Below are 27,596 nucleotides of genomic sequence, written 5' to 3'. Positions count from 1 at the left end.
CCTGGGGCGCTGCTATCAGAACCCATGGTGGGCTGTGTCACCGACACCTCACATCTTGAGGAATTCCCGCCACAGCAGCGGGCCCACAACTGGGACCCAAGTTCCAGCTACTGCCCAATCATTGTGTTCATTACATGTCTGCACCCAAGGGCCCAACTGTGCCCTGAATCTCAAAATGCAATATTTAAGCCCTCACTGGTGTGGATCAGTTAGTTGGGCATTGTTCCACAAAGCAAAATGTTGCCGGCTGGATTCCTGGTCAGGACACATGCCCGGGTAGTGGGTTCAGTCCCCAGTTGGGGCGTGTACAAGAGGCAACCAATCGATGTTTCTCTTTCACATTGATGTTTCTCTCCCTTTCTCCCTCCCTACCCCTCTAAAAAGAAATAAAATCTTTTTTTTTAAAAACGGGTATTTAAAAAGAAAAGCAAAATCCCTCTGTTGTATGTTTGAAACTATTTCACATACAAATATGAAAGGCAGGACAGAACATGGCACAAATAACCTAAATCACACGGCACAGGCCCTCCACCCCTTACTCCTGCCCCCAGCCTGAGAAACTGAGACACGAGAAAACTGACCAGGAAGCACAGGGCCTAGGGCTCTGAGAGGAAGAGGAGGGACATGGGTGAGGACACATGGAGGGTAGAGAAATGCCACAAACCACAGTGATACCACAGGGGAGGCCGTGGGCACCCAAGGGGCGGAGGCTGCTCCAGCAGAAGAGTGGGGAAGGGCATCAGGCTGGGCTGTGACCCCTCCCTAACTCGTGAATCATGTCACCCTCACACCGTCTCATAAACCAGCAAGTGCAGCTGTTTTATGACAAGTCTACTGAGACAAACCGCATTGTGAAATGTACTTCAACTACATTTTTATTGAGCCTGGGCTGAAAAATTCACTATCCTCGAGATAACAAAAGGAATGATTTTAAGAGAAACTGTAATGACCAACTACTTACTGTAAATGTTAATGCTTCTTTCAGAGAAACGTTCAGACCCCTGGTTAGGTTGAGAAGCAGGAACAGAGAATATGAGTCAGCACGAGGGTCCGTGGAGCCTTGCTTGTCCCAGGGTCAACCTGCCTTGTCACACAGGAATGGATGTCTGCAGCTAACAGCCTGAATGACCACCCCAAAGGACCCCAAGTTCAATAACAAGTTGATAACATGTTATGCCCCACAATAGTATTGGCCCCAGGTCCCACCAGGTGGTCTGGGACAGTGCTGCCCCTAGAAGAGCAGTGTGGACAACCCCGCATGGTGTTGGGGATGGCACTCATTAGGTCACGTGGCAGCTCTGTGCTGAGAATCAGGAGAAATGCCTGACTAGCTGGCCACCACCAAGTGCCCAGGGAGCTGCTTCCTCCAGTTAATGAGAAACAGGGTCAAGATAGGGTGACATTTGGGCTCCTACGGTCAGCTCCCTCCCCAGGACTGAGGAGGCTGCAGTGAGGTCACAGGCGTGAGTGAGCTGAGGAAACTGTGAGTGCTCCATGAGGCACTGAATGCTACCCCACCTTCAGTGGAGGGACAGGGATGGGCAGAGCAAGGCTGTCCCCAGGCAGCCAAATGCAGGCTGGTGGCAGAGGCAGGACCCAACCCACACCTCTCTCCAAATACAGCACTGTCACCAGACCTTTGTCACGAGACACGAGTGAGGCGTGACCCCAGTGCCCAGGCTCAGGCACCACCTCTCTGCACCTCTGGGAGCTGGTGGAAACTCCAGCAGCCAAATCACTTGAAAAACCGGATGGTGCTCTGGAAAGTACCCCGTGGGGTCATCAGCTCTGGAGGGCCAAGACGGATGACCTAATGCAGGAGGTCTTTTCTATCTCTAGTTTGTATGATCTCACAGGGTTGAAGCCCACACAACACATGAAAGAAACAGCGCTCACCACCATGCCAGGTCCTGCCACGCGGCTTTCTTGGATCAAGTGATCCCTCTGGACTTACCCCATCTCTAGTGTGGCAACAAGGTGCTCTACCAGGAATGCGCACAAAATGTCCCCTGGAAGACAGGCCTGTGCCACACGCCTGCCCCTGAGCAGACACCCTGAGGCCTCTCTCCTGCACTGGGTGCTGGGGCTGCATAGATTCTGTTGCTCTCTATACCATCTAGGTCATTGTCAGTCATGTCCAAGTGTGGTCCAGTTCATTTCTGATTGCACTATCCTTCAGAAGCACCAGGCCCCAGGCTGTAAATAGCTGAGTGGAGGGTGGAGATGGGATCTTAGCAGGCAGCCACGTTTCTTTCCTTGCAGGTCAGGACATGGGGTATAGCTCCCAGGGTGGCCCTGACATGATCATCACAGAGATACCAGGTATCATGGTACAATGACTCAGAAGTCACACCACTACAACCCTGAGAGAGACGGAAAACATTCCTTAAAAAAGGCCAAAGTTCCTGGCTGGTGTAGCTCAGTGGACTGAGCACAGGCTGTGAACCAAAGGGTCGCCGGTTCGATTCCCAGTCAGGGCACATGCTTGGGTTGCAGGCCAGATCCCCAGTGGGGGCCATGTGAGAGGCAACCACACAACTGATGTTTCTTTCCCTCTCTTTCTCCCTCCTTTGCTCTCTCTCTAAAAATAAATAAATAAAATCTTAAAGAACAAATGACCAAAGGCCTACCACCAGAGGGGCACAACATTCCCACACCACGAGAGGCTGGGGGCCAGGGCTGTGCTGGTTCGCCAAGCCCTGGGCAATGGTGGCAAGGGGTCCAGAGTGAGGAAAGCCACACTTGTAATGGTAAATTTCCTAATACACTTTAAAAACTAAAAAATGGTAAATGTAATTAATTTTAGTAATATTTAACCCAATCAACTCTAAATACTATCATTTCAACATGAAATTAACATAAATAATTATTAATAGGATATTTTATACCCTTTTTTTCTATGAAGTCCTAACAAGTGGGTATGAATGCTACATCTGTCACATCTTAGCTTGGACCAGCCACCTGTCAAGTGCTCAGCAGCCACATGTGGCTGGTGGCTACTGTGCCACATAGCAGAGGACCACGCTGCCACATGACAGCCTGCCCACCAAGTACTCCCAATTCCATGACAGTCCCTGTGTGCCCCTACATGCCCCTGGGCCACCCACCTGCTTCACTGAACTGCGTGGACCACCTCTGCCCCCGCCCACAATGAAACAGTGGCAAAAGCAAGAACAGTTGCATCCTGGTCACTCAGCACAGTCACAGTACGCATATCCTCCTTGTTTTGTGAGCAAGAGCAGCTGACTTGCAGAAACTGAGCATTTTACTTGCAGTACAAACAAGGGCTGGCTCTCCCGGACTTTTTGATTTGAAAATGTCTCCCAGAGGATGGCTTTAACTGTAGCCCTCATTCTGTGCAGCCTGTTGAGACCCTTGGCTGGTCTGCAAAAAGTGTACTTGAAATTAATTCTGCAAAAACATAAAAGGGACCTTTACTAATCGCACAGACAATTCCTGAGTAAAACACCAAATTACTGACACCTCATGATACAGGTCCCACGTCTTTTTCCTTTAAGACAGGAACTGAAGTAATTAAATGGCATTGCACGCATTCCATATAATATAAATGGAAAGAATGGTGACTAGGAAGACTGGCCGAACCTTAAACACAGTTGTTGCTTCTGTGGCCCAGGATGACAAGCTGTCTAGTCATCCACATAGGACACTGCCAGCTTCTGAAATGTCAGCCAGACTGTCAGAGGGGCCCTCCTGGGGTTCTGTGTCAAAGACCAGGCTCAAAGTGGACTCTCCTCTGAGTCTGTGTGACACTAATATACCCAGAAGCTCTCTTTCCAGCCATATTCATACCTATGTAGAATTACCTGGTTAAAAGTGCGAGTGTTATTAAGACAATAAAGAAATACACACTCAGAAATGCACTCAGCACAGGCAAGATGGGAAAGCACCTGCTGGCTGCCCAGGCCTGGTGGGGAGGGGTTCTCCCACTCCCCCAATGCAGGGTCCGTTCCCCTGAAGGTGCCATGCTCACCAGCCTCCAGGGCTGGGGAGGGGCAGCCACACACTCAGGCAGGAAGGGAGAGGCACCTGAAATGCCCAGGAGGAAGCGCACGGGACTGTCCTCTCCTCAAGGGGAAGAACCTCAACCCGTGTTGCACACCAGGGCACCTCCATCCCCCCAACACCATACAGTTCAGGACAGCAACACGAGCGTGGACATGGAGACATTTTTGTCTTTCAACTACCTCCCTCTTGTTTATAAAAACAGAAAGTAAGTTACGGAAAATGACTCATCCAGTAGAGCAGGTCCACTTACCAAAACAGATGTTTAAATGTTTGTGTCTCCCCTGAGCCACTGCTCCAAGCTCTGCAGCGAGCTGAGCTCTCCTGGGAGTCCTGAGCGCTGTCACTGCACCAGGGGAAGGACAGGGGACACAGACGTATGGGCCTGGTGTTTCCAAAATGTCTGTAACATTCCAGTTGTCTCAACTTACAGTCAGAAAAAAGAAAATGTTTTGTTCTACCTCATGAGAAAAATCTCCAGGATTCAGAGTATTACTATATTAGTATTAAGCACTTAAAATAAGTTTCGTATAAGCTAGATTGTCTGCCCTCATCTTGTTATTAAGCTGACTCACTGCAAAACTGAATTTTCTTACAGTGAGCAATTAGCAACCATTTAAGAACAGAGCTGGGATAAATCAAACTGTCTGCAACTTCCAACTCCCAACAGTCCTACCGGCTGGGGCCATTGAGAAGGCAAAGGGGGAAAAACTGGCTTCCAGCACTGCCGAAGCTCTGGAGGCTGTAAAGAACATTCTAGTCTACAGTCTGTCATGTCCAGCACTCACAGACCACCCCCATGTCCCATCAGGGCCCCCTGCTGCATTCCTGAGGAACCAGCATGGGGTTCTCTTCTAGGGGCCCATGTGCTCCCTTCCTCACACCCCCTCCTTAGCACACAGGGCAGCAGAGCTGAGCACAAACCTGGTGCACGAGCCAGGGGTGAGCCTGCACAGCAGGGACCAGGCCGCCTCAGTCACAAATGGCCTCTCTCACCAACTCAAGGTCCACCTGGGGAAAGCAAAGGTGAGCACCTCCTGTGACTAGAAGGGTCTTGGGAGCCAACCTGCCATCAGACCTTAAACAGTGTTTCCCACAAGAACCAGGTGAAAAGAAGAAAGGAAGACACTCAATTCCCTGAAGGTCCCTCTTACACGTGGAAGTAAAGGCCTCAGTAGGCAATTCTGAGCATAAAGCACATGGAAAACGCATTAAGTCTGAGGCTTTTCAGGCTGACAGGGTTGCAACCTACTCAAGACCCAATGACACACTTGTCTGGAGCTCACAAACAGTGCGCCAAAAGGCGCAGGCCCTCTCCCCTCATCCCTACACAAGCCTTGTGGAGGGGCCCTGTCCTGCACCGTGTGGCAGGACACTGGGGAAAGGTACAGCCTGCCCAAGGCCACGGTGCTGACATGGCACAAAGGCAGCCTCTGGCCACCGGAGGCCAAGACCCTGTGTCACAGAAGGGACAGGCAGATGTGCTGCTGAGGACGCCAGGTGGAACTGGCTCCCACGTTCAGTCCAGTCCTACTCCTCAAACCACACAAACCAACTTCCCAGGTTGAAATGAAAACAAACAAACACCTGCCATTTAAGAAGTTAGTAAAATGATATCAGCAATGGAAACAGGAGTTGAATGGCACTACACAGCACCAGGACCTAATAGATCCCCAATCAGCTGAGCACAGACACCCTTCCCAGGTGCGCACAAAAGAGTCACCAGGGCTGCTGGCGTTCTGGGCCCCAAAACAAGCCTCAAATGCAAAAAGACTGAAGTAACGGAAAGTAAGTTCTCTGGCTACTGTGGGATAAAACTAGAAACCTATAAAACTAGAAAATGCATAAATATGTAGAAATTAACATATTCTTAACCAATTATGTCAAAGAGAGAAATTAGTAATTTTTTGAGACAAATGAAAATAAAATACAACATACTAAAATACTAGAGACCAAACCCAGAGACTTACTCCAGAATGCAAAGGTGGTTCACTATGTAAGAAAATCAATGGCTGTGACAAACCACATTATGAGAACACCAGCGCACCGAGGGAGGAAGACACTGGTAAAACCCCACACGCTTGAACTGACTTCCGCATGCACCTCAGGGAAGCCCTGAGCAGTGAGCCGGGAGGTAAGCCAGGAGAGTAGTGCCCAGTGCTGCCAGCGGAGGGGTAGTGGGGAGCAGAGCTCCAAGGAGGCCCTCCCAGAGTGCATCCCAGGCATCTTTGCATCTGGCTGTTCCCTATCTGCATGCACCCTTTGTGACCCTACATGGAGTGAGTTCCTGCACTGTGTGAATAGTTCTTATGAACTACTGAACCTGAGAGGGGTCATGCAAACCCCTCAGATCTGTAGCCCACTGGTCAGAAATGCAGGTTGTTAGGGACCCCACTGCAGCTGATGTCTCAAGGAGGGGCAGTCTTGTTGGGGAGCAGGCCCACAGTGGGGCCTGTGCTAACAATGGGTAATTAATTAGTGTGAGAACTGGACTGCAGTTCACCAGCTGGGCTTGGTATCAGAATTGCATCAAAGGGCATTACCAAGAAAGTTAAAAGACAACATACAGAATGGGACAAGTATTTGCAAATCACACATCTGAAGAGGGTTTGATATCTGGAATACATAAGGAACTCCTACAACTTAAACAAAAAGACAAATAACCAATTAGTAAGAAGTGGGAAAAGAACTTGAACAGACACTTCTCCAGAGAAGACAAACAAAGGGCCCATAAACCCATGAAGTGATGGCTCACGTCAGTCATCAGGGTGCACAGATCAAAACCACAATGACAACCCTTCACATCCACCAGGATGGCTATTACAATTTTAGATTTTTCAAAAAGAAAATCTCAAATTCTGTTGGAGACGATGCAGAAAAATTGAAATCCTCATGCATTGATGGTGGGAATATAAAATGCTGGAGCAACGGTTAAACACATTTTGGCAATTCATCAAAAAGCTAAATGTAGAATTACCCTGACAACAGGCAATTCCAAAGAGTGGAAAGCAGGACTCACGGACAACACACAACAGATGCTGTGCATGGATGCTCACAGCAGCAGAGTCACAAGGGCCAGAGGCAAAAGCAGCCAGGTAGCTATCAATAGATAAATGGGTGAACAAAATGTAGTATCCATACAACAAAATATTATATACCCATAAAAAGGAAAGAAGTTCTGATTCATTCTGCACAATGGATCAGCCCTGAAAACACAATGCTAAGTGAAAAAAGCCAGACACAAAGGACAACTACGGGATGCCCCTTAGAGGAGGTGTCCAGGATGGGTAAATGCAGAGACAGAGGCGATTAGTGGTGACCAGGGGCTGTGGAAAGGGGAAACAGAGCTTTGAAAACATCAATGGTGGTAATGGTTGTATATTTTGAATGTAATTAACGCCAGTGAATTGCACACTTAAAATGGTTAAAATGACAAAATTTGTATTATATATGTATTTTACCACACTAAAAAACATGGCTGTATTCAATATAAATAATATACATCTATAACCTTCCATAGCCACGCACTCAGTAACAGAACAATCAAACACCTACTTTTAGGACTGGAGGTTCACTGAAATGCTGACTGAGAAGATAGAAAAATGTTCCAGAGAGAACAAGTCATCCTCTGATCCAAATGCCAGAGTGTGTTTCATGCCCCCACCACAGCCACGGCTGCACTGGGAGAGGCTCCCTGGGATGCTGGCACGGTCTGGAATCCTGGAGCTCCTTATCCGGCAGCACCCCCCCTCCACAATTCCTGGGGCAGTTGAAGGACAGACACATCCCCAAGACTCATGTGCCCTGGGACCATGTGGCCCAGGTTGAGCCATGGCTTCTATGCGAGGGAGGTCCAGCACACCTGCCCAGCCTCTTGTCCTCTGCAGGTGACACACAGCCGCAAGTTGGGCAAGCCCTCCCACTCTGAACAACCATGGCCTCAGACAACATGGCCCATGCTAGCAAGGTGACCACATTCAATGTGACAAGAGCTCACGGCTGTTCTAGGGATTTCAGAGACCACAGCAGGCAGGGTGGAGCAGGGGTGCTGCATCTCTGTCTGCTGTCTGTCAAAGCAGCACTCACGGTTACCAGTGACTAGTTAACCAACTTTGCAGACAGAAAAATCATGAATGAATACTTAAAAGGCGTGACATTTTAGTTTTTGCCATGGACAGTGGGGACTAAAGTCAGGGCCTTCCTTGCCTTTCAGCTGTGGTGATTGAGGCCACGGGAGGAGCAACCCACCCCCAACTACAGGCCAACAGGGCAGGGCCAGGACCCCAATTCCTAACCCAGAGCTCATCCTAGAGCATGTGTCATCCTAGTGAAGTGCCAATGGTGTCTGGATGTCAGAAGTTTACTAGGCACCTTTTCCCAATTACCAAGTATGGTTTAACATTTAGAAATGACTTAAGATGTGATGTCAGGAACATTTATTTGTTATTCACAATTAAAGTAACAGATATTGAAATAAGTGGACCAGCTCACTGGTCGTATCTAGACTGGTATCAAAGCCATAAATAAAAACAGCATCATAAAAACCTCCCCCACAATTAAAGAATGAAATGAACAGACAGGCAGAAGTTCCAAAGGCACAAAACAAGAAGAGAACCTGGGGAGAATGGGCAACAGCCTGGAGCTGTCACACCACTCCTCACCCAGTCCTCAGTGACTCCGAACTGCTTACAGGACACAGTCCTGATCACCTACCTGCCTGGCAGGAAGGTCTCATTGTCTGTGCCACACTCCTTGTAGGATGGTAGGCCTGTCTGCCCCTCAGGGTCCCCCAGCCAGCCACTTGTCTTCCTAATGCATTGGTCCTGCTGCACAGCTGACATGAGGACACCCTGCTGGTCACTGAGTGGCTGTGCACTGACAGTGAACACGCTAACCACTCAGACATTTGGGGCTGAAGAACACTGGTTAAATATATACCTCTTACCTAGATTAGGTCTACAAGAAATGACTGACATTGTTGATGGTTTCCTTTGCTGTGTAAAAATGTTTTAGTTTGATGTAGTCCCACTTCTTAATTTTTTCTTTTGTTTCCCTTGCCCAGGGTGATAATATATCAGAAACACTATTGCTACAAGACATGCCTGACATTTTCCTGCCTATGTTTTCTTCTAGGATTTTTATGGTTTCAAGTCTAACATTTGTCTTTAATCCATTTTGAGTTTATTCTTGTGTATGGTGTAAAAAGGTGGTCTAGTTTTTTCCCCTGGTTGGTGTGGCTCAGTGGATTGAGTACCAACCTGCGAACCAAAGGGTCACCAGTTTGATTCCCAGTCAGGGCACATACCTGGGTTGAGAGCCAAGTTGCGAGTAGGGAATACACAAGAGGCAACCACACACTGATGTTTCTCTGCCTCTCTTTCTCTCTCCTTTCCCCTCTCTAAAAATAAATAAAATCATTTTTAAAAAAAGGTGGTCTGGACTTCCGCCCAGATGGAGGCGTAGGTGGAAACACTGTGCCTCCTCTCACAACCAAGTTTAAGTCAACAGTTTCAGTAACAAAAATGCAGCTAAAACACAGAAAATTGGACTATACGGAAGTCCAACAATGAACCGTTCACCAGGACTGGTAAGAGGGGCAGAGCCAGCAGCGGAGTGGAGTCGGGCAGGAAAGCTCTCCCAACCCAGGCACGCAGGCAGCCATGGGCAGATCCCAGGTGTGGGGTAGCAACAGGAGGACCCAGTGAGGGCGTAAGGTGGCAGGCTGACTACAGCCACACATTTGTCCGCAGATGTGGACAGATGGGCGAAGGAGCAAGAGTGAGATAGACCGTGCAGGCCCCAGCAGCGGGAAGCAGCAGAGGGGACCGCCACTGCCCCTCTTGGACCATGCCCCGACATACAGCATCACAACCCAGCCACTGGGTCGCCCCACCCTGGTGAACACCTAGGGCTCCACTCCTCATACATAACAGGCGCTAACAGACCAAAATATGGCTCAAGAAGAACTTAAAGCCCCAGGACCAACAGCTCTAAGTGACCAAGAAATAGCCAACCTTTCAGATGCATAGTTCAAAGCACTGATGATCAGGATGCTCACAGAAATGGTTGATTTTAGTCACAAATTAGAGGAACATATGAAGGCTAAACTAATTGAAATGAAGGGAAATGCACAGGAAACCAATAGTGATGGAAAGGAAACTGGGACTCAAATCAAAGGAGTGGACCAGAAGGAAGAAAAAAATGACCAAACAAAAAAATATGAACAAACAAGAATTCAAAAAAATGAGGAGAGGCTTAGGAACCTTCAGGACATCTTTAAACGCTCCAACATCCAAATTATAGGGGTACCAGAAGAGGGAAAGAAACAGCCATGAGTGGAAAACTTATTTGAACAAATAATAAAGGAGAACTCCCCTAGTCTGGCAAAGGCAATAGACTTCCAGGAAGTCCAGGAAGCTCGGAGAGTCCCAAAGAAGTTGGACCCAAAAAGGAACACACCAAGGCACATCATAATTACATTAGCCAAGATTCAAATGAAGGAGAGAATCCTAGAAGCAGCAAGAGATACGGGGACAGTCACCTACAAAGGAGTTCCCATCAGACTGTCAGTTCATTTCTCAAAAGAGACCTTATAAGCAAGAAGGGGCTGGAAAGAAGTATTCCAAGTCATGAAATCCAAAGACCTACAGCCAAGACTGTGCTATCCAGCAAAGCTTTCATTTAGAATGGAAAGGGAGATAAAGCGCTTCTCAGATAAGATCAAATTCAAGGAGTCCATCATCACCAAGCCCTTATTATATGCAATGTTAAAGGGACTTATCTAAGAAAAAGAAGATAAAAAATATGAACAGTGAAAGGACAGCAAACTCAGTTATTAACAACCACACCTAGAACAAAAGCAAACTAAGAGGACAGCTAGATTGGGAGTGGAACCATAGAAATGAAGATCACATGGAGAGTTAGCAACAGGGGAGTGGGAGGAGAAGGGGGGAGAAGGTACAGAAAATAAGTAGCATAGATGGTAGGTAGAAAATAGATGGGGGGAGGGCAAGAATAGTATGGGAAATATAGAATCTAAAGAACGAGTACATGGGCATAAACTAAAGGCGGGGAATGGTGGCGGAGGGGGTGTGCAGGGTGGAGGGGAATAAAGGCAGGGAATCAGAACAACTGTAATGGCATAATCAATAAAATATATATTTTTTAAAAAGGTGGTCTGGTTTCATTTTTTGTAAATCTGTCCAATTTTCCCAACAGTATTTACTCAATAGACTATCTTTATCACATTGTACATTTTTGCCTCCTTTGTCAAATATTAATTGACTACAAAAGTATGGGTTTATTTCTGGGCTTTCTGTTCTTTTCTAGTGATCTATTTGCCTGTTTTTTATGCTAGTACATTGTTTTGATTATGATGGCTTTGTAGTATAATGATATCAGGTAGTGTGATTCCTCTAACTTTGTGGTTAGAGGAAATCTCTTTCTTGAGATTGCCGAAGCTATTTGGGGTCTTTTGTGGTTTCATATTCATTTTTGGAATATCCTAGTTTTGTGAAATATGCCATTGGTATGTTCATAGGGATTGTACTGAATATATAGATTGCTTTGGGTAGTACGGACATTTTAATGTTAATTCTTTCTATCCATGAGCACAGTATATGCTTCCATGTATGTCTATCTTCTTCAGTTTCTTTCCTCAGTGTCTTAGTTTTCAGAGTACAGGTCTTTTACATCCTTGGTTAATTTATTCCTGGGTATTTAATACTTTTCAAAGCAATTGTGAATAGGACTGTTTTCTTAGTTTCCCTTTCAGATAGTTCATTACTAGTGTTTAATGAAAAAACAACTCACTGAATGGGAGACATATTCTCCAATGATACATCTGATAGGGATTAATATAAAAAAATTTTAAAGAACTTGTAAAACTCAACACCAAATAACAAATAATCCAATTAAAAAATGGGCAGAGAATCCGAAAATACACTTCTCTAAAAGCAACATAAAGATGGCCAATAAAACATAGGAAAAGATGCTCAATGTCACTAATCATCAGAGAGATGCAAATTAAAATTCCAATGAGATATCACCACATACCTGTAAGAATGTCTATCACCAACAAATCAACATACAAGTGCTGGCAAGAATATGGAGAAAAGGGAACCCTGGTGCACTGTTGGTGGGAATACAGACTGGTGCAGCCACTGTGGAAAGCATTCAAAGAGATACCTCAAAAAACTAAAAATGGAACTGCCTTATGACCCAGTGATACCACTTCTGGGGACCAAAACAGATTGAAAAAGAACATACGCACCTCTATGTTTACTGTAACCTCATTTACAATCACCAAGATTTGGAAGCAGTCTAAGTACTATCTGTATTAGAGTGGATAAAGAAGCTGTGCTATGTCTACACAGTGAAATACTACGCAGCAAAAAAAGGGAACCCTTTTCGATAGCATGGATAGACCTGGAGGGCATTATGTTGAAATAAACCAGTCATATAAAAACAAGTAACATGTGATTTGGTTCACCTAATGGACAAAACGAATAAAAGCAAAATGGAGACAGACCCACAGACAGAGAGCAGGCTGCATGTTGGGAGCGAGGAGGGAAGGTTGAGGGGCTGGGAATATGGAGGGACTGAGAAAAGAGAAAACTCATGGACACAGATGGCAGCGTGGTGACTGCCCAGGAGAGGGGGGTGGGAGGAGGCAGGAGAGGGTAAAGGGGGGATAAGTCTCTGTCCATTTGGTGATGGACAGAGACTTGACTTGAGGTTGTGAACACATAACACAGAGTACAGATGATGTGTTGTGTAAATGTGTACCTAAAACCTGTATAATTTTGTTAACCAAAGTCATCCCATAAACTCAGTAAGAAAGAAAAAAAGAAATGACTTTTTTTCCTGGACTATGAATTAGGACAAGTTTCAATACCAAGGAAGAGAGAATAGGGGGAAATGGCCAGGATGCCAGTCACTTGAGATAAAATGTATTCTATCATTTCTTTAAAAGGCAAAATGACATGAGTTTCTTAAGACAGTTTCTCAGCCAGTAAGTAGGGAACCACACATCCTTCTCTGCCCTAGAGTTACTTCAGCAAAGTCCCTGAGAGTCACTGGCACAGGAGCCTGTGGAACACACTCCACTGAGCAGGCAGGTGGGGGCAGTGCCCAAAGCCCAGGGGAATCAGTGGGGTCACCTCCCACCAGCGCCACCCCGTGCCCCTCCTTGGCGAGGCTGCCTCTGCAGTTAAATGCCTCTCTTCACACCAGCCCACCCATTATCTTCACTTTCCAGTGAATAGACTTAATTGAACTGAATGTACCACCTCAATTTTTCTTCTAATTTTTGTTTGTTTCTAAAGACACGAGACACAGCAGGCAGACTAAAAGCCCTAATATAATCAGACAGAAAGTTCACACCTACGACCTAAAACCTTCCCTCAAGCCCATACTATGCACCCTCTCTACTGGGAGGGAGGGTTCCTGCAGCTCCCACTTTAGGGCCCAGGGGCTCCCGCAGCGACCTCCCTGCAGCAGCCAAGACAGCAGACCCACGACAGCTCCTCATATAGCTCTTGGTGAAAGAGGGAGGCGGGGTGAAGAAAAACCAAGTGCAGGGCGAGACAGAGGAGTGGAGGTTCAGAAGTTATTAAGAAAATACCCATGAAATCGAGATGCCCTCAGGGGAAGCCAGATGTGGTTTCAGTTTGTCATCTCCAAATGCTGCATCCAATATGCGGCAGCGACGCCCGAACATTGCCAAGCGTGGCCCCACCCCCAGCCCCACCCCCAGCCCCCAAAGGAGCCCTCCTGGCGCCCCCCACCCCCCCGGAAATCAGGCTCGCTGGATCTCTGCACCAACTGCTGTGGAAGACCCACTTCACAGAATGACTCGATGAGCATTTGTAGAAAAAAAAAGCACTGAGTTGGGGGTACTCTTGCATCTTTTTCTCCCCCCAAACTTAACTCATTTCTCCACATGTTTGGGCTTCGCCACACGGTGCGACCTTGCCTCTAACAGGAAACATGACTGACATCCAGCAGATCATCTCTCCTCTGGGGGGGGGGGGAGAAACCAAGTTCCCTGGCAGGAGGGGGCCAGCCCCAGGAGGAAGCCCCGCCCCTTGGCCCTCTGCTAGGCCCCCTGCTCAGGTCCCCACTTCCTCCCAGAAATGCGAGGCTCTGACTCACCAGCCCTCACACACTGCTGACTGCAAGCAAGCCACGCACAGAACGCACAGAGGCTCACTCGGCCGGCCGCTGCAGCGTTCTCTGTGGACAGGCACTCTCGGATGCTCCACCGCCTTCAGAACTGACAGATGAACCCCCACACCTCCCTTCTTAAAGCCGCTCAGTGCTCAGCTTCAGCGGCACCCTGGGGCCCAGAGGAGCCCTCTCAGCCACAGCACAGTCGTGTTGGGCAGTGTTGCGGGGCGAGGGAGTCCCAGACCCCTACAGCCCGAGCCAATGCTCTGGTCCCCTCTCAGGGTTCTAGTCCCCTCTCAGGGCATGCTCCGCAGCCTTCCCAGGTCAGGGGTTCTTAGTCCAGAGCCATGAGGGCTGCACATTCTGGAAATGATGGGGAACCTGCCCCACTTGGTAGCTGCAGCTAAATAGCAGCATTTCTGTTGTCGTTACAAAAACTGACTAAGTCAGACCAGGAGGAAAAGTGACAAATCATGTATATTTAAATTACCCCACAGCAAAGATGAATACTTTTTTCCCAAAAGGAAAGGCCTAAGCCTCATAAGTCCATGCCTGGGCAGACAAACAGAAAACAGGCCCCAGGCACGCGGTCTTCTGTGCCCTGGCGCAGTGTGTGGCTGACAAACTGGTCAGTCCAAAGTAGAGTGGGTCTCACTGGGCCTGAGAGCTGTAAGCTGACTTCAGGGCACTGGGGCAGACAGCAACTTGGTGCCCCCCACCCTGGGGGCACCAAGTTGGGAAGATGCAACCGCAAAACCTCACTCAACAAATAAACTGCTAAAGAAAAAGGAAAGCTGACAGAGAGAAGCTGTGCACTAAGGCACTTCCCCAGGCACAATGCTCGGCCTCACGCTCCGAGTTCAAGTGCACAGCACACTTCCCAGGAGGACAATGGTCCACTGGTGCACTGGCTTCCTGTTGGGTGACACCAGGGTATTACTTTTTATTTTTTTTAAAGTGAGTATGGTGTGACATTGGTTTTTAAAAACAGTTCTTATCTTTTAGATAGGAACACTGAAATATTTAGAAAATGTTTATTTATTTGCTTTAAAATCATGAAAAAGGGGGAAAAGTCATTGTATTATCCAGCAATAACATAAGAAGACAAATTAAAAGTATTTCTATCAAGCATTATTTAGATTTCAACATCCTAGGTACAAAGTAGCAAGTCTCCTCAGAATCCAGTTGAGTACTTTCAGAGAATAATAACAGAGTAAATGCCCTCAACTGGATGCACACACAGCACATGTGTACACACAGCATGCAACTTCATAGCACACACACCACACATGCACACTCCACACGCAACACACATGCACTACAGACTCATAGAGACATGTATACATATACACACCACACACACCCACATGCACAACATACACATACACTGGCTCAGCAACATGCACACACACACGTATAATTACAACACACAGGCTCAGCACATATGTACACAAATGTATACAGACAACACACATGTATACACACACACAATTCACAGCATATGTATATACTGCACATGCATGCACAGAAGTAGCACACACACATTACACACACAGAACTCACACATATACAGAATTACTGTAGATACACACAGCCCACATGCATGTACATTAGTATACATGCACATGCATGTACATGGCTGTGTGTGTCTGCATGCACAGAGCACAAGGACTTGGGATGGGTACAGCCTTTCCCTCCCTTCTCCTGCTGCAGGGTGAAGAGCACACTGGGAGGTGCCCCAGCTGCTCTTGTGGGTGAGAGGCAAGCAGAACCCTAGAGGAGTTGTTTCCAGGCAGGAAAGAAAAGAGTCACCTGCAAGTGAGGGTACAACCCCCAAATACACATTACCTGTCTCAGTTCCTGGGTGTCCTCCTCAGAAATGAGTGGTTCTCTTGTCTGCAGCTGCAGTGGCCCGCCTTCTTGGCTCTCAGAAGAGGACTCTCGTGGCCTGACACAGTCCATCAGCCCAGCCGCTACAATGAAGGCAAACAGCAGCTATACCTTCCATAATTTGCACACAATGCAAAAGCACTCCTGACTTGACCAAGCTCATGTCCGCTCTCTGGGCCAACAAAGCTTCCTCACCAGCTTCTCTCCGCTTGCACGCTCTGAGCTTCCTGGCTTTCGTTCTGAGGCTCTGCTAAACAGAGCAGCTGTGGGGCCCCCAAGCCTTGCCCTCACCCCAGTCCCAGTGGCTTCCTTACCCCACCTTGATCCCAGGAAAAACTGTCAATACCAAGGCTCTCAGAAGAAAGGCCCTAACCAAGAGTGGTCATTTCCTTTATGAGAAAAGACTATACATTTGGAGTTTAAAACAGGGCAGGTTGAACCCCCATGAACCCTACAGGATTCTGCAGGTCTGGAAAGCAGAGGGACGGCCAGCTGGCTGGCCAAGCACAGGGGATTGTGGAGCCAAGAGGACAGGCATTGCTCAGAACAGGATTCCGCTCACACAGCATCTGCCTGGGTAATGTCCCCAAGGAGCAGAAGAGCAGCCTGGTCAGAGTGCTAATCAGGTGGCTCACAGCCCCTCCCTACAGTATGTCACCTGTCCTTTATTTAAAGAACTGGCTCTACCCGCATCCTGGCATGTCAGGCACAGATAAAAAATGAACTGGAGCCTGCTGCTGGCCCCCCTGCACAGACCACTGCAGGATGCAGTGGGAGGACAGAGGGCAGCAGAGGTGCCCTGATCTGAGACCCAGCACCAGCTCCTCTGAGCAGCCTTCTCTGCTCTAGGAAATGGGGAATGTGGGGCACAGCAGGGCAACAGGTGACCCCAGTGGCAGCCAGCAGAGCCACCCTTCATCAGAGTGGCCTGGAGCAGCTGCTAAGGAAAGGGGAGAAGTGAATCTGTTGGGGTAAGGCTCTCACTGAGCTAGAAGGGCTGGAGCCCAGCTGGTGTTTAGGACACACTGACTGTGCCAGGCCCTCCACACCGGAGGTCAGCCACCCCCAACATGCACACAAACACCCCCACTATTCCCATTTCTTAAAATAATTCTTATAAATAACACTCCCTGAGAGTGCATGGTCTTGTCCAGGACAAATGTAGGTTGGAAGGAGGACAGGAAGGAGGATGTATGAGGACAGGAGGGAGGTTTCTCAGGGTTCCAGGAGCAAAAGGGTTATGCGAAGTGGAGTTGGCTCAGGAAACAAAAGAGGAGCAAGTCTGCTGCAGGCAGGGCCCTGGCCCTCCCTGTGTAGGACAAAGGCACCCGCACACGCCCAGGCCCTCTCTGTGCAGGGGCAAGAGCATCCCACACAGAGTTGCCACATCCACACTACATCTCCAGGTCTGAAAAAATCTCACAAGACAAAACATGCATTAAAATGTCTGCGGTTCTAGTCTATTCTTTAGAAAGCACTCGTTGAACCCCTCTAATCTAATGTCAGCTTGTGTTCTAGACTTGCTGAGGCCCCACCTGCTCCAGCACCCCAAGGCTGCTCAGGAGCACAATGCTGTTGGTCCAGCATCGTCTCAAGTGCTGCTCACTGGGAAGTCACTTTTCTAAAGTGCACCCGCAGCAGAGCACCTTCAGGGCCAGGTGAAAGCTAGCACAGCACAACAGAGGCAGTGTTCTCCTAGTTGTGACTAACTTAAAGAATAGGCCACCTGACGCATGATGTTAAAGTGTTATCAGTGATGACACGATGGCAAAGAGCACGTCACTGGCCTACGAGAGCAGCAGTTTTCAGCCCGAGGAATGAGGAGCACCTCACTCGGCAGGCTGGCCCTACCCACTGCTCCGCCCAGCCACGCCTATCTGGCAGAGGGCTGTCCCCCAGTGCTACGAATGGCAGCATGTCTTGAAATCCAGGCCTTTCCACCAGCAGAGTATCCTTATGCTTGCACACCTTTTAATGAACTTGCTTGAAACCACCCCTGCTGTTTGTTTTTTCAGCCTCTTCCCCTGCTAGGATCTCCTGACTAGCTCCTGTGAGCACAGGTCCCACCCATGCACACTGTGCAGGGCTGTGCTCTGGCACCTGCTTCCACACCCACAGCTGCACTACTGAGAGAGGCTCACTCTTTTTGAACATTTAACCAAAGGGTATTGACCAGAAAGCCAAAATGGAGGATGTTTCTCCCTGGAATATACTAAGGCAGAGATGTTTTTCAGGACAAGCTATGGGTTCGGTGGAACCCCACCCAGCCCAAGGCTTTGGCCACCCCTGGTGCTCCGTGTTGACAATGGAGTGGCTGACTCAGCTACCTCAATGCTTTGAAATATTTTCTGAGAAAAATTAATTTGGTTCAGTATAAAATGGTTTTTGTCTCCAAATTCACTAATTATCTCTGTTAACCAAAATAAGCACACATCAAGCTACAAGGGAACTTACAGACGGTTCACTTTCCAGGAAGGAAGAGACATCGAGGGACCTGGTTTGGCTGTGGAGGCAGCACCCGAAAGCAGATGTGAGGCAAGATTTCCTCAAGGTGGGTGAGTGGGTGACCAAGACCTCTTAAATCAGGCGGTCAGGGGAGGACTCTCTTAGAAGGTGAGTAAACACCAAAGACAAAAAATCAGTGCCAAAACCCTTGATAGTGCCAGGCGTGAATCCCGCTCTGATGGAGATGGGTCAGTGGGCCTCCTCCCAGACCCGTCACCCCACCACCATGAGACAACCTGGGACCATGCTACTGCTCCTAAAAACCATCGAGGCCACCAAAGCAAGGACAGCTGAGCGACCGACAATGTCAGGAAGGGTCCAAGGAGACACAATGCCAAAGTGTCACATGGGGTCCTGGAAGAGTAAACTGTGAGACAATCTGGATAAAATACAGACCTTATGAGAATAGCAACGTATCCATAGAAATTCACCGGTTATGAGAATGAATGACACTAATGTCAGGTGACAACAAGAGGGGACACATGAGAACTCTAAACTATCCTTGCAACTTTTTCTGCTAGTCTGACACTATCCAAAACTTCAAAGATTATTTAAAAGATGCTATGCAGAAAAACAGCAATTTGCAACAGCTCTTCCCTGAGGTGAAAATCTCCCATCTGTATTGTGCCTAGCCCTCACCCGCACTCACAAAATAGTACCTCAGAGGTCTCTCTGGAAGGTTCCTCTAGGTACCCACCCAAGGCAAACATGTATTTCCTGTTATTAGACTGCCACCTTCTGGCCACATATTTCACCCAAACACCTCATCCAGGAGAGGAAGACATCTCTGAGCTGTCAGTCAATATGCCTGCCCTCCACTATCCACAGTCTCCAATGTGGACCAGTAAGGCAGAGGTGATGGCAGACATGATGGAGAGGACACGGTGAGATGCTGGCTCCCCTTGCGAGGGTTCGGAGAAGACACTGAGAAGTTCCCAGTCAGATACCATCTTGCTTACCAAACTCAGCATGCTGGCTTCTTCCAAACGCATCACTCCTAGTCACCAGAGCCTCTCTAAACCTACAGTTGTCAGTGCGTCGACACCATGAGGCAGGGTGGCCTCACTAAGGGAGGATGGCCCGACCCACTCGGTGCAGATGCAGATCCCCACAGGGACCCCACCCAGAGGCTAGTTAGCCCCAAACTGTCAGCTCATTCCAAAAACTTTTGATCCACCACTGAGACAGTCCAGGCCACAGTGCTTCAGCCCAGCCTTAATTCCCGTGTTGTTGGCAAGGTATTGAATAGAGAAGGCCTGGTACTGCTGACTTGAGGTAAGGGAGACATCCTAGACGATGTGGTGGACCTGGTGCAGTCGGTTGAAAGGCCTTCAAAGCAATTTGTAGCTTCCCAGAGGAGGAGGACATCTAGCCAGGGTCAGCAGTCTTGGCCAGCCCTTCCTGAAGCAGACCCTGGGAACTCACACTCACACCTCTTTGTCTGTGAATGCAAAGGCCCAGCACTCATTTCCTGCTCCTCCCCAGCCTGTCTGCCACCTGGGCACCAGGGTCAGAGCCTGCTTTCCACCCTTCCATGGCACCAGACAGTGAACCCAGCCATTCCGTGTAGCGTGATCTTGTGCCACATGTGGCATGCTCGCATCTGCCACCTCTCTTCTCCCTATATTCTATGCCATGTTCTCTCGGAAACCATCATGCCTAACTAACTCATAAACATGCAGAAACTCTGTGAGAAGGAGGGCTGTGGGCTTATTTCCCCACCCCCCCAAGACTGTGGGTGCCTGGCACCATGCCTGGCACTACGGGTTTCTCCATCAGTGCTGGCGGAACTAGTGGCTGGCAGCACTCTGTGTGTGGTCCATCGGACCAGGACCTTACCCTCCTACTGAGGCCCCTCCCAGGGGAAAGCACAGTGGGGTGACTCAGTCAAAACTGGGATATTACAGCAGCTGGCCAGCTGGATTTATACATGGTCTTGCCTGAAGGGCCCTCTGCTCAGGGTGTTCAGGCAAGGTCACATACAAGGTCAAGGCCTCCCCGGTCCTTTTATGGGCCAGCTTCTGAGTCTTGCCTTGCATGAGGGGCCAAAGAAAAACCAGAAATGCTAAGAAAGTGAGTTTTTAAATTCAGTTTGTACATTAACATTCTAACATTCTGGATCTTATGAGACTAGGTCTGTTATCAAAGATATTTCTTTTTGAAACTTGAAGCCACCTAGAATAATATAAACATATTTATATGTTAGGGAATAGGTTATATATTAGAATTAAAATCAATCACTTCAGAGAAAAAAGAAAAGGAACCAGAATAGTAACAAACATCTCTCTTACTTTAACAGATATCCAGGAATCAAAGCTAACCAGAAAAGACTACTATTACTTGTCAAAAAAAATCACATTAAGTACTGAAGTAATATTACCTATAATTCTAGTATTAGAAAATATCAGAATATTTTATGACTTTGGAATTTCTTAAACAGAGCTCAAAAACAAAGTTAAAGGGGAAAATGGTGGGCCTGACTACAGCAAAAGTACAGACTTCTGCAGTGGAGGCTGATGGTCTGGGAGAGCACTGGCCCCCCAGGGCAATACAGGATTGAGTATCCAGAACAGGTAAGGAACTCCTGCAAATCAGACAAACAACAAATGGGAAAAGAACCCAAAGAACCTGAACAGTTAACCCACAGAGAAAAAACATGTAGGGCTAAAAAGCAAATAAGTATTCAATGCTCTGTCTCACAATCAATTAAAAAAATTGAAATAAAAACACCATCAAGATGCCACAGAACACCTGTCAGAATGGCGAAACTGAGAAGTCAGACAACATCAAATTATCCTATGCTAGAGAGGAGGCTGGAACCCAAGAACCTTGAGATATGTAGATGTGTGACATATCCGCATGTCTGGCCTCCCACCGGATCCCACTGGCCCCCCCCCCCGGCCCCCCGGCTACACCCTCCACATCCCACAGACCTGCAAGAGGACACCGCAGGCACACTGCCAGGGGAAGCCAGGCCTTCTGAGTTCCTCACGGATGCCACTTAAACCACACACGACATTGCAGTTTGCAAAGATTCTCCACCTAAACACACACCTGGAAGGTGGTCTGGGAAGACCACCTTCAATCAAATGTGAAGGCAAACAGGAGTGAGGCTGAGTCAGGGTGGGAGGAATGGAGAGACAAAACAGAGCAGGTAGGGCTGGTGCCAGTTATGATCCTGAAGTACTGGTTATCAACCCAGATGGAGGAGAGTGAAAACTCCTAACTCAGACTTTCCCTTTGTTCTGAAAGGGTCACTTAAACCCTTTCAGACCTATTTGGAAAATGAAATGACTCGAGATTCACAGTTGGCAAGTACTAAGGAAAATGGTATGAAGTTATTTTGATTTGCAAACAAGTGGAAAGTTGCTAGGGGGCTGGAACCAGCAGCTACTCCCAGGGAAGCACCAGGTTAAGAGTGTACCAGGGCAGGCTAGGTAGGTATGGGACGCCAGAGGTTTGGGCATAGGCTGTGCTCATGCTCACTCACCTGCTGGCCAGACCGAGTGGCTCTTTTCTGCTGGGGAAGAGGCTCCAGGGCTTCTGAGCATCATGGCATCTTCTAAAAATTTGATCTTCTTGCTGAACTGCATTTCCAAAATGGGGATGGCCTCTGGCATCCTGGCAGATATCAAATGAAAAGCTATGTCTGGCTTCCCGATGAACCTCTGGCGGATGCTAACTTCATAACATGTGTGAACCTTAATGTCATCTACATCTTCTCTCTCAAATCTGTGTATAAGTGAAGAATCTGAGTCATGGATTTCTAATCCAGAAACAAGGATGGTGAGTCTTCCTGGTTTAACATGAGATTCTGTTCTCTGGAAAATAACAGGAATTCTGATCACCACCCCTTCCTTTCCCAAAGCTTTGGAACTAGCCATTGAGGAGCCTTCCCTGAGCTCTGTGTCAGACGGCATCTTCCAAAACTTGAAGCTAAAGGGCCACCAAGAAGGAGATTCCAGTTCTGTCAGCAACCTGAAAGATCAAACAAAATACAAAATACCGGGTCAGTCAAATTGTAATACCCTTTTTTAAATGTGGCCTTTATATTAGAAAGCACTTTACTATTTTACAGTTTTCTTCTGTACAAGTACTCCATGAAGTAGAAAGAGAAGGAAGGATTATCCCATGGTTTAGGAAAAGACACCTAAGGCTAAAAGCAGTAGGGCATCTGCCTACAGACACAAACCTAGTAATGCAGTGGACACACAACAGAAATACGCACCTTCTGACTAGAATGTCACTCTTACCACACTTGACTCTGGGTAATTCAGATTCAAAATAAATCCTGATCGTAATCTCTAGAGAGCAAATACAACTTTGGCAGTGATCTGTACTGTCCAATATGGCACATATGGCTGCTGGACACCTGAAATGTGACTGATGTAATAAGAAACTGAACAGCACAGCTCTGAAGTAACCACTACTAACACCATCTGATAGATCTAAAAGTCAGTAACAGAGGAAAAAACTACAAGCAGGGCTGGAAAAAATAAACAAGGATCAAACAAAATAAACAGAAAATAAATAAATAAGATGATGGAATTAAACACAACCATATTAGTAATCATACTAAATAAAAATGGACTAAATTCTCTAGTTAAAAAGCAGATAGTCAGCCAGAGTAAAGAAATAAGACTCGGCTATAACTTGTTTACAAGAGACACTGAGGATTATAAGGACACAGATACATCAGAAGCAAAGGGACTAGAAAGAAGACATATCATGCCAAAAGTAAACTTTTAAGACAAGTGTTACCGGGAATAAAGAGGACCATGCATAATAACAAGAGGGTCAGTACATCAGAGGCTTAACAACACTAACTAGATATACATCTAACAACAGAACTTCAAAATTCCCCAAGCAGAAATGGATACAACTGAAAAAGAAGACACAGACAGTCACAGCTGCACATTTCAACAAACTTGGTTGGTACAGCAAGAAGACAAAAATAATGAGAAAGAATACAGAAACTCTGAGTAACACTATTTAACCAACTCAACCTGAATGGTATTTATAGAAACAGCATCCAACGGATGAATGCATTCTTTTCAAGTTATTAAAAAGAGGTTATTAAAAAACCTCAAGTTGTTATTAAAAAAAAGAATATAACAAGCTTCAATGAGTTTCAAGTACTGAAATCATACAGAGTATATTCTTTGTCCCCAAAGAAATGAAACCAGAAGCCAATAACAAGGCTAACTAGAAATTTCTCAAATATTTGGAAATTAAACAATTCTAAATAAAGGATATCAAAATACATGAAGTAAATGGAACTGAATACATAATACACAAAAAATGATGGCATGCAAATAGAGCAGTCATGAGAGGGAAATTTATTGTTCTCAATCCATGTATCTGAAGACTTTTTGAAAAGGTTTAAAAATCAGTGACCTAACTTTCTATCTTAAAATGTTATAAATTAAACCCAAAGTAGAAGGTAAAGTAGAAATCAATAAAGTTGAAAACAAAAAATAAAAAATATTAACAAAGCCACAAGTCAGTTCTTCAGGCTATGTTTCTTGCCCTGGCTGGTGTGGCTCAGTGGACTGAGTGTGGGCCTGGGAAACAAAGGGTTGCCAGTTCAACTCCCAGTCAGGGCACATGCCTGGGTTGCAGGCCAGGTCCCCAGTAGGGGGCGCATGAGAGGTAACCACACTTTGCTGTTGCTCTCCTCTTTCTCCCTCCCTTTCCCTAAAAATAAATTCATAAAATCTTTTTTTTTTTTAAAAAGAGCTGGCAATAGAGGGGAAAAAAACTATGGCTAAGGTTGCTTCACTGATAAATTCTGTAAACATATAAAAAAAATAACAATTGTACACCAACTCTTTCAAAAATTAGAGCCAAGAGTACAGTAAATGCTTTGACCATTCAGTTCACAAACCACTCTAACTCCCATTCCAAAACCCCAAAAGGACATTATAAGAAAATAAGAACATGGCAATATCCTTCAGTAACACAGATGCAGAATTCCTTATGAAAATATTAGTAAATCAAATCTAACAATACAGTGGTACCTCAGTACTCATCGTTAATTCATTCCAGAACTTGTGGTGAGTGCCAAATCCAACAAGTACCAAATGACAAAGCATTTTCTCTTGAGGGGCAGCGTCATGATTCACACAAGTTCTAGCAAGTGTGATGAGTCCTAAGCAAGCATCAAGTGCTGAAAATACTTTTTCTCATCAAAATGTAACAAGAACAGGGTTTGATGAGTTCTGAAGCCAACAAGTACTGAGGCATGACTGTATATAGAAAATATTATATCATGCTTAAATGGTATTGATCCCAAGAGACTGCAGTTGGTTTAACATTTGAAAATTTATCAATGTATCTCACTGGTAGAAAAACAGAAGGAAAACTGTAGGAGTGTCACAAAAGATGTAGAAAAAGAATCAGGCAAAATTCAACATTCATTCATGTTAAAACTTCCAGCAAGCTGGAAATAAAAGGAAATTTCCTTAATCTGAGAAAAGACCTACCTTATAAAAAACTTACAAGTAACTGCATCCCTAAGGCTGAAAATGTCAATATCTCCCCTCTAAGATCAGAAACAAAGTTTCAAAAAAAGGTGGGGGCAGATTTTGAAGCTACATGAATTTTGAAAATATTCTAGAAGTCCCACACAGACCTGAGGAAGAGTCTTCTCAGCACAGGGTGTTTCAGTACAGCTTCTGGCTAACCGGCAGCTGACCGCTCAGCTACACTGACGCAGGAAGAGCCCATAGGAGCCAAGCTAAGCTTAAAAATTAAAACAATTACAAACAAAAACAAAAAGGCTGAGCAGATGACAAATGTTGCATACACAGTGGAGATACATTCTGCCAAATTAGTCTGGGCAACTTCCAAAAAACGAACAAACAAAAACTATCACCAACAGCACCACACTGTGGTGAGAACAGACATCAGAATCCAGACTTGCAACTTTATTTTTTTAAATGCCAAGTTTTCTAACAAAAAAGTAAGATATACAAGGAAACCATAATGTCACCTGTACACAGGGGGGAAAAAAAACAAGTCAAATGAAAATCCTCAAATTAAAAAGTTATAATAACCCAACAAAGAAAGTTCAGGAACAGATGGCTTTACTGGTGAATTCTACCAAACATTTTAAGAAGAATTAAAACCAGTCATTATCAAATTTACCAAAATTTAAGAAAAGAAGGCACTTCCAAATATATATTTTTTTAGGCCAGCATTACCCTGACACTAAAATAAGACAAGGACACCAGAGGAAAAGAAATGTATAAACAAATATTCCAGATCAGCAAAGATGCAAAAACCTCAGCAAAATATTAGCAAAACAAATGTAACAGTATGTTAAAAGGATCACACACCATGACCAAGTCAGGCTTATTCCAGCATGCAAGGATAGTTTGACCTCTAAAAACCAAGCATGTGATATATCATATTAACAAAATTAAGGATAAAATCATATGACCATCTTGATAGATGTAGAAAAGTATTTGACAAATTTCAACATCCATTCATGACAAACTCCCAACAAAGTGGAAATAGAGGGAACATACTTCACCATAATAAAGGCCATAAATTACAAACCCACAGCTAACATCATAGGCAACTGTGAAAAGCTGAAAGCTTTTCCTGTAAGATCAGGAACAACACAGGTATGAGGTATGAGACATACAGGAAACCACTTTTATTCAACATAGTGCTGGAAGTCCTAGCCAGCCACAGCAATCAGACAAGAAAAAGAAATAAAGAGCCCTGGATAGTGTAGCTCCGTGGATTGAGTGTGGGCTGCAAACCAAATGGTTGCTGGTTTGATTCCCAGTCAGGGCACATGCCTGGGTTGTGGGCCAGGTCCCCCATAGAGGGCACATGAGAGGCAACCACACATTGATGTCTCTCTCTCTCTCTCTCTCTCTCTTTCTCATTCCCTTCCCTGTCTCTAAGAATAAATAAATAAAATCTAAAAAAAAAGAGAGAGAAAGAAATAGCCCTGGCTGATGTGGCTCAATGGATTGAGTGCCAGCCTATGAACCAAAGTGTCGCTGGTTTGATTCCTAGTCAGGGCATATGCCTAGGTTTCGGGCCGGGTCTCCAGTGTGGGGTGTGCCAGAGGAAACCACACACTGATGTTTCTCTCCCTCCCTTCTCCTCTCTGAAAACATATAAATAAAATATTTTTTAAAAAAGAAATAAAGAACATTTAGCCCTGCCCAGTGTGGCTCAGCTGCTTGGAGCATCATCCTATAAACTGAAAGGTTGCAGGTTTAATCCTGGTTGGGGCACATGCAGGAGGCAACCAATTGATGCCTCTCTGCCTGCCTGCCCCCCTCTCTCTCTCTCTCTCTCTCTCTCTCTACCTTCCTCTATAAAAGCAGTGAAAAAATGTCTTCAGGTGTGTGTGTGTGGGGGGGGGGGTGGTAAAGAACATCCAAATTGGAAAAGGAAAAAGTAAAATTATCTCTATTTGCAGGTGAAATGATATTACATATAGAACCATAAAAACTTTATCCAAAAACTGTTAGAGTAAGCAATTTCAGTAAAGTTGCAAGATACAAAATTAATATATAAAAGCCAGTTGCTTCTGCAAATAAGCTATCAGAATAAAATTAAGAAAATCCAATTTACAATGGAATAAAAAAGAATAAAACACATACGAATAAATTTAAACAAGGAAGTGAAAGACTTGTACACTGAAAACCGTGAGACATCGAAGAAAGAAATTGAGGACACAAATAAATGGAAAGAATACAGTAGTCCCCCATTATCCAGTTTCCTTTTTCCAGTTTGTTACCCATGGTCAACTGCAATCAGAAAATATTAAATGAAAAATTCCAGAAATAAAAAATCCATAAGTTTTAAACTGTGCTCCATTCTGAGTAGTGTCATGAAATCTCAAGCCACCTTCATACAGGGATGTCATCCCTTTCTCCAGCATACCCACACTACACACGCTGCCTACCTGCACTTAGCCGTCGTCTCGATTTTCAGATCAACTGGCATGGTACAGCAGCGCCTGTGTTCCAGTCACCCTT

General features: G+C 46.0%; 1 protein-coding gene across 3 annotated transcripts in view; it reads right to left on the bottom strand.

Moving 5' to 3' along the window:
- Positions 1 to 27,596, bottom strand: part of SNAP47 (synaptosome associated protein 47) — a 71,921-nt gene that overhangs the window by 3,010 nt on the left and 41,315 nt on the right. For 2 of the 3 annotated variants that reach the window (XR_005070134.1, XM_037070876.1), the window contains exons 3-4: positions 22,079 to 22,566; positions 16,042 to 16,166 (exon numbers count right to left, since the gene is read on the bottom strand). Coding sequence is in view for 2 of the 3 variants with exons in the window: in XM_037070876.1 (XP_036926771.1) it covers positions 16,042 to 16,166; positions 22,079 to 22,566 (613 nt within the window). In the remaining variant the exon portion in view is untranslated. The remainder of the gene's footprint in view (positions 1 to 16,041; positions 16,167 to 22,078; positions 22,567 to 27,596) is intronic. The other variant, XM_037070877.1, reaches the window with a different exon arrangement.

Source organism: Sturnira hondurensis, unplaced genomic scaffold (genome assembly GCF_014824575.4).
Source record: "Sturnira hondurensis isolate 20B ecotype Veracruz unplaced genomic scaffold, ASM1482457v3 Scaffold0019008, whole genome shotgun sequence".
NCBI lineage: Eukaryota > Metazoa > Chordata > Mammalia > Chiroptera > Phyllostomidae > Sturnira > Sturnira hondurensis.
The sequence above is the reverse complement of the archived record's forward strand: the minus strand, read 5'-3'. Positions and strand labels throughout refer to the sequence as shown.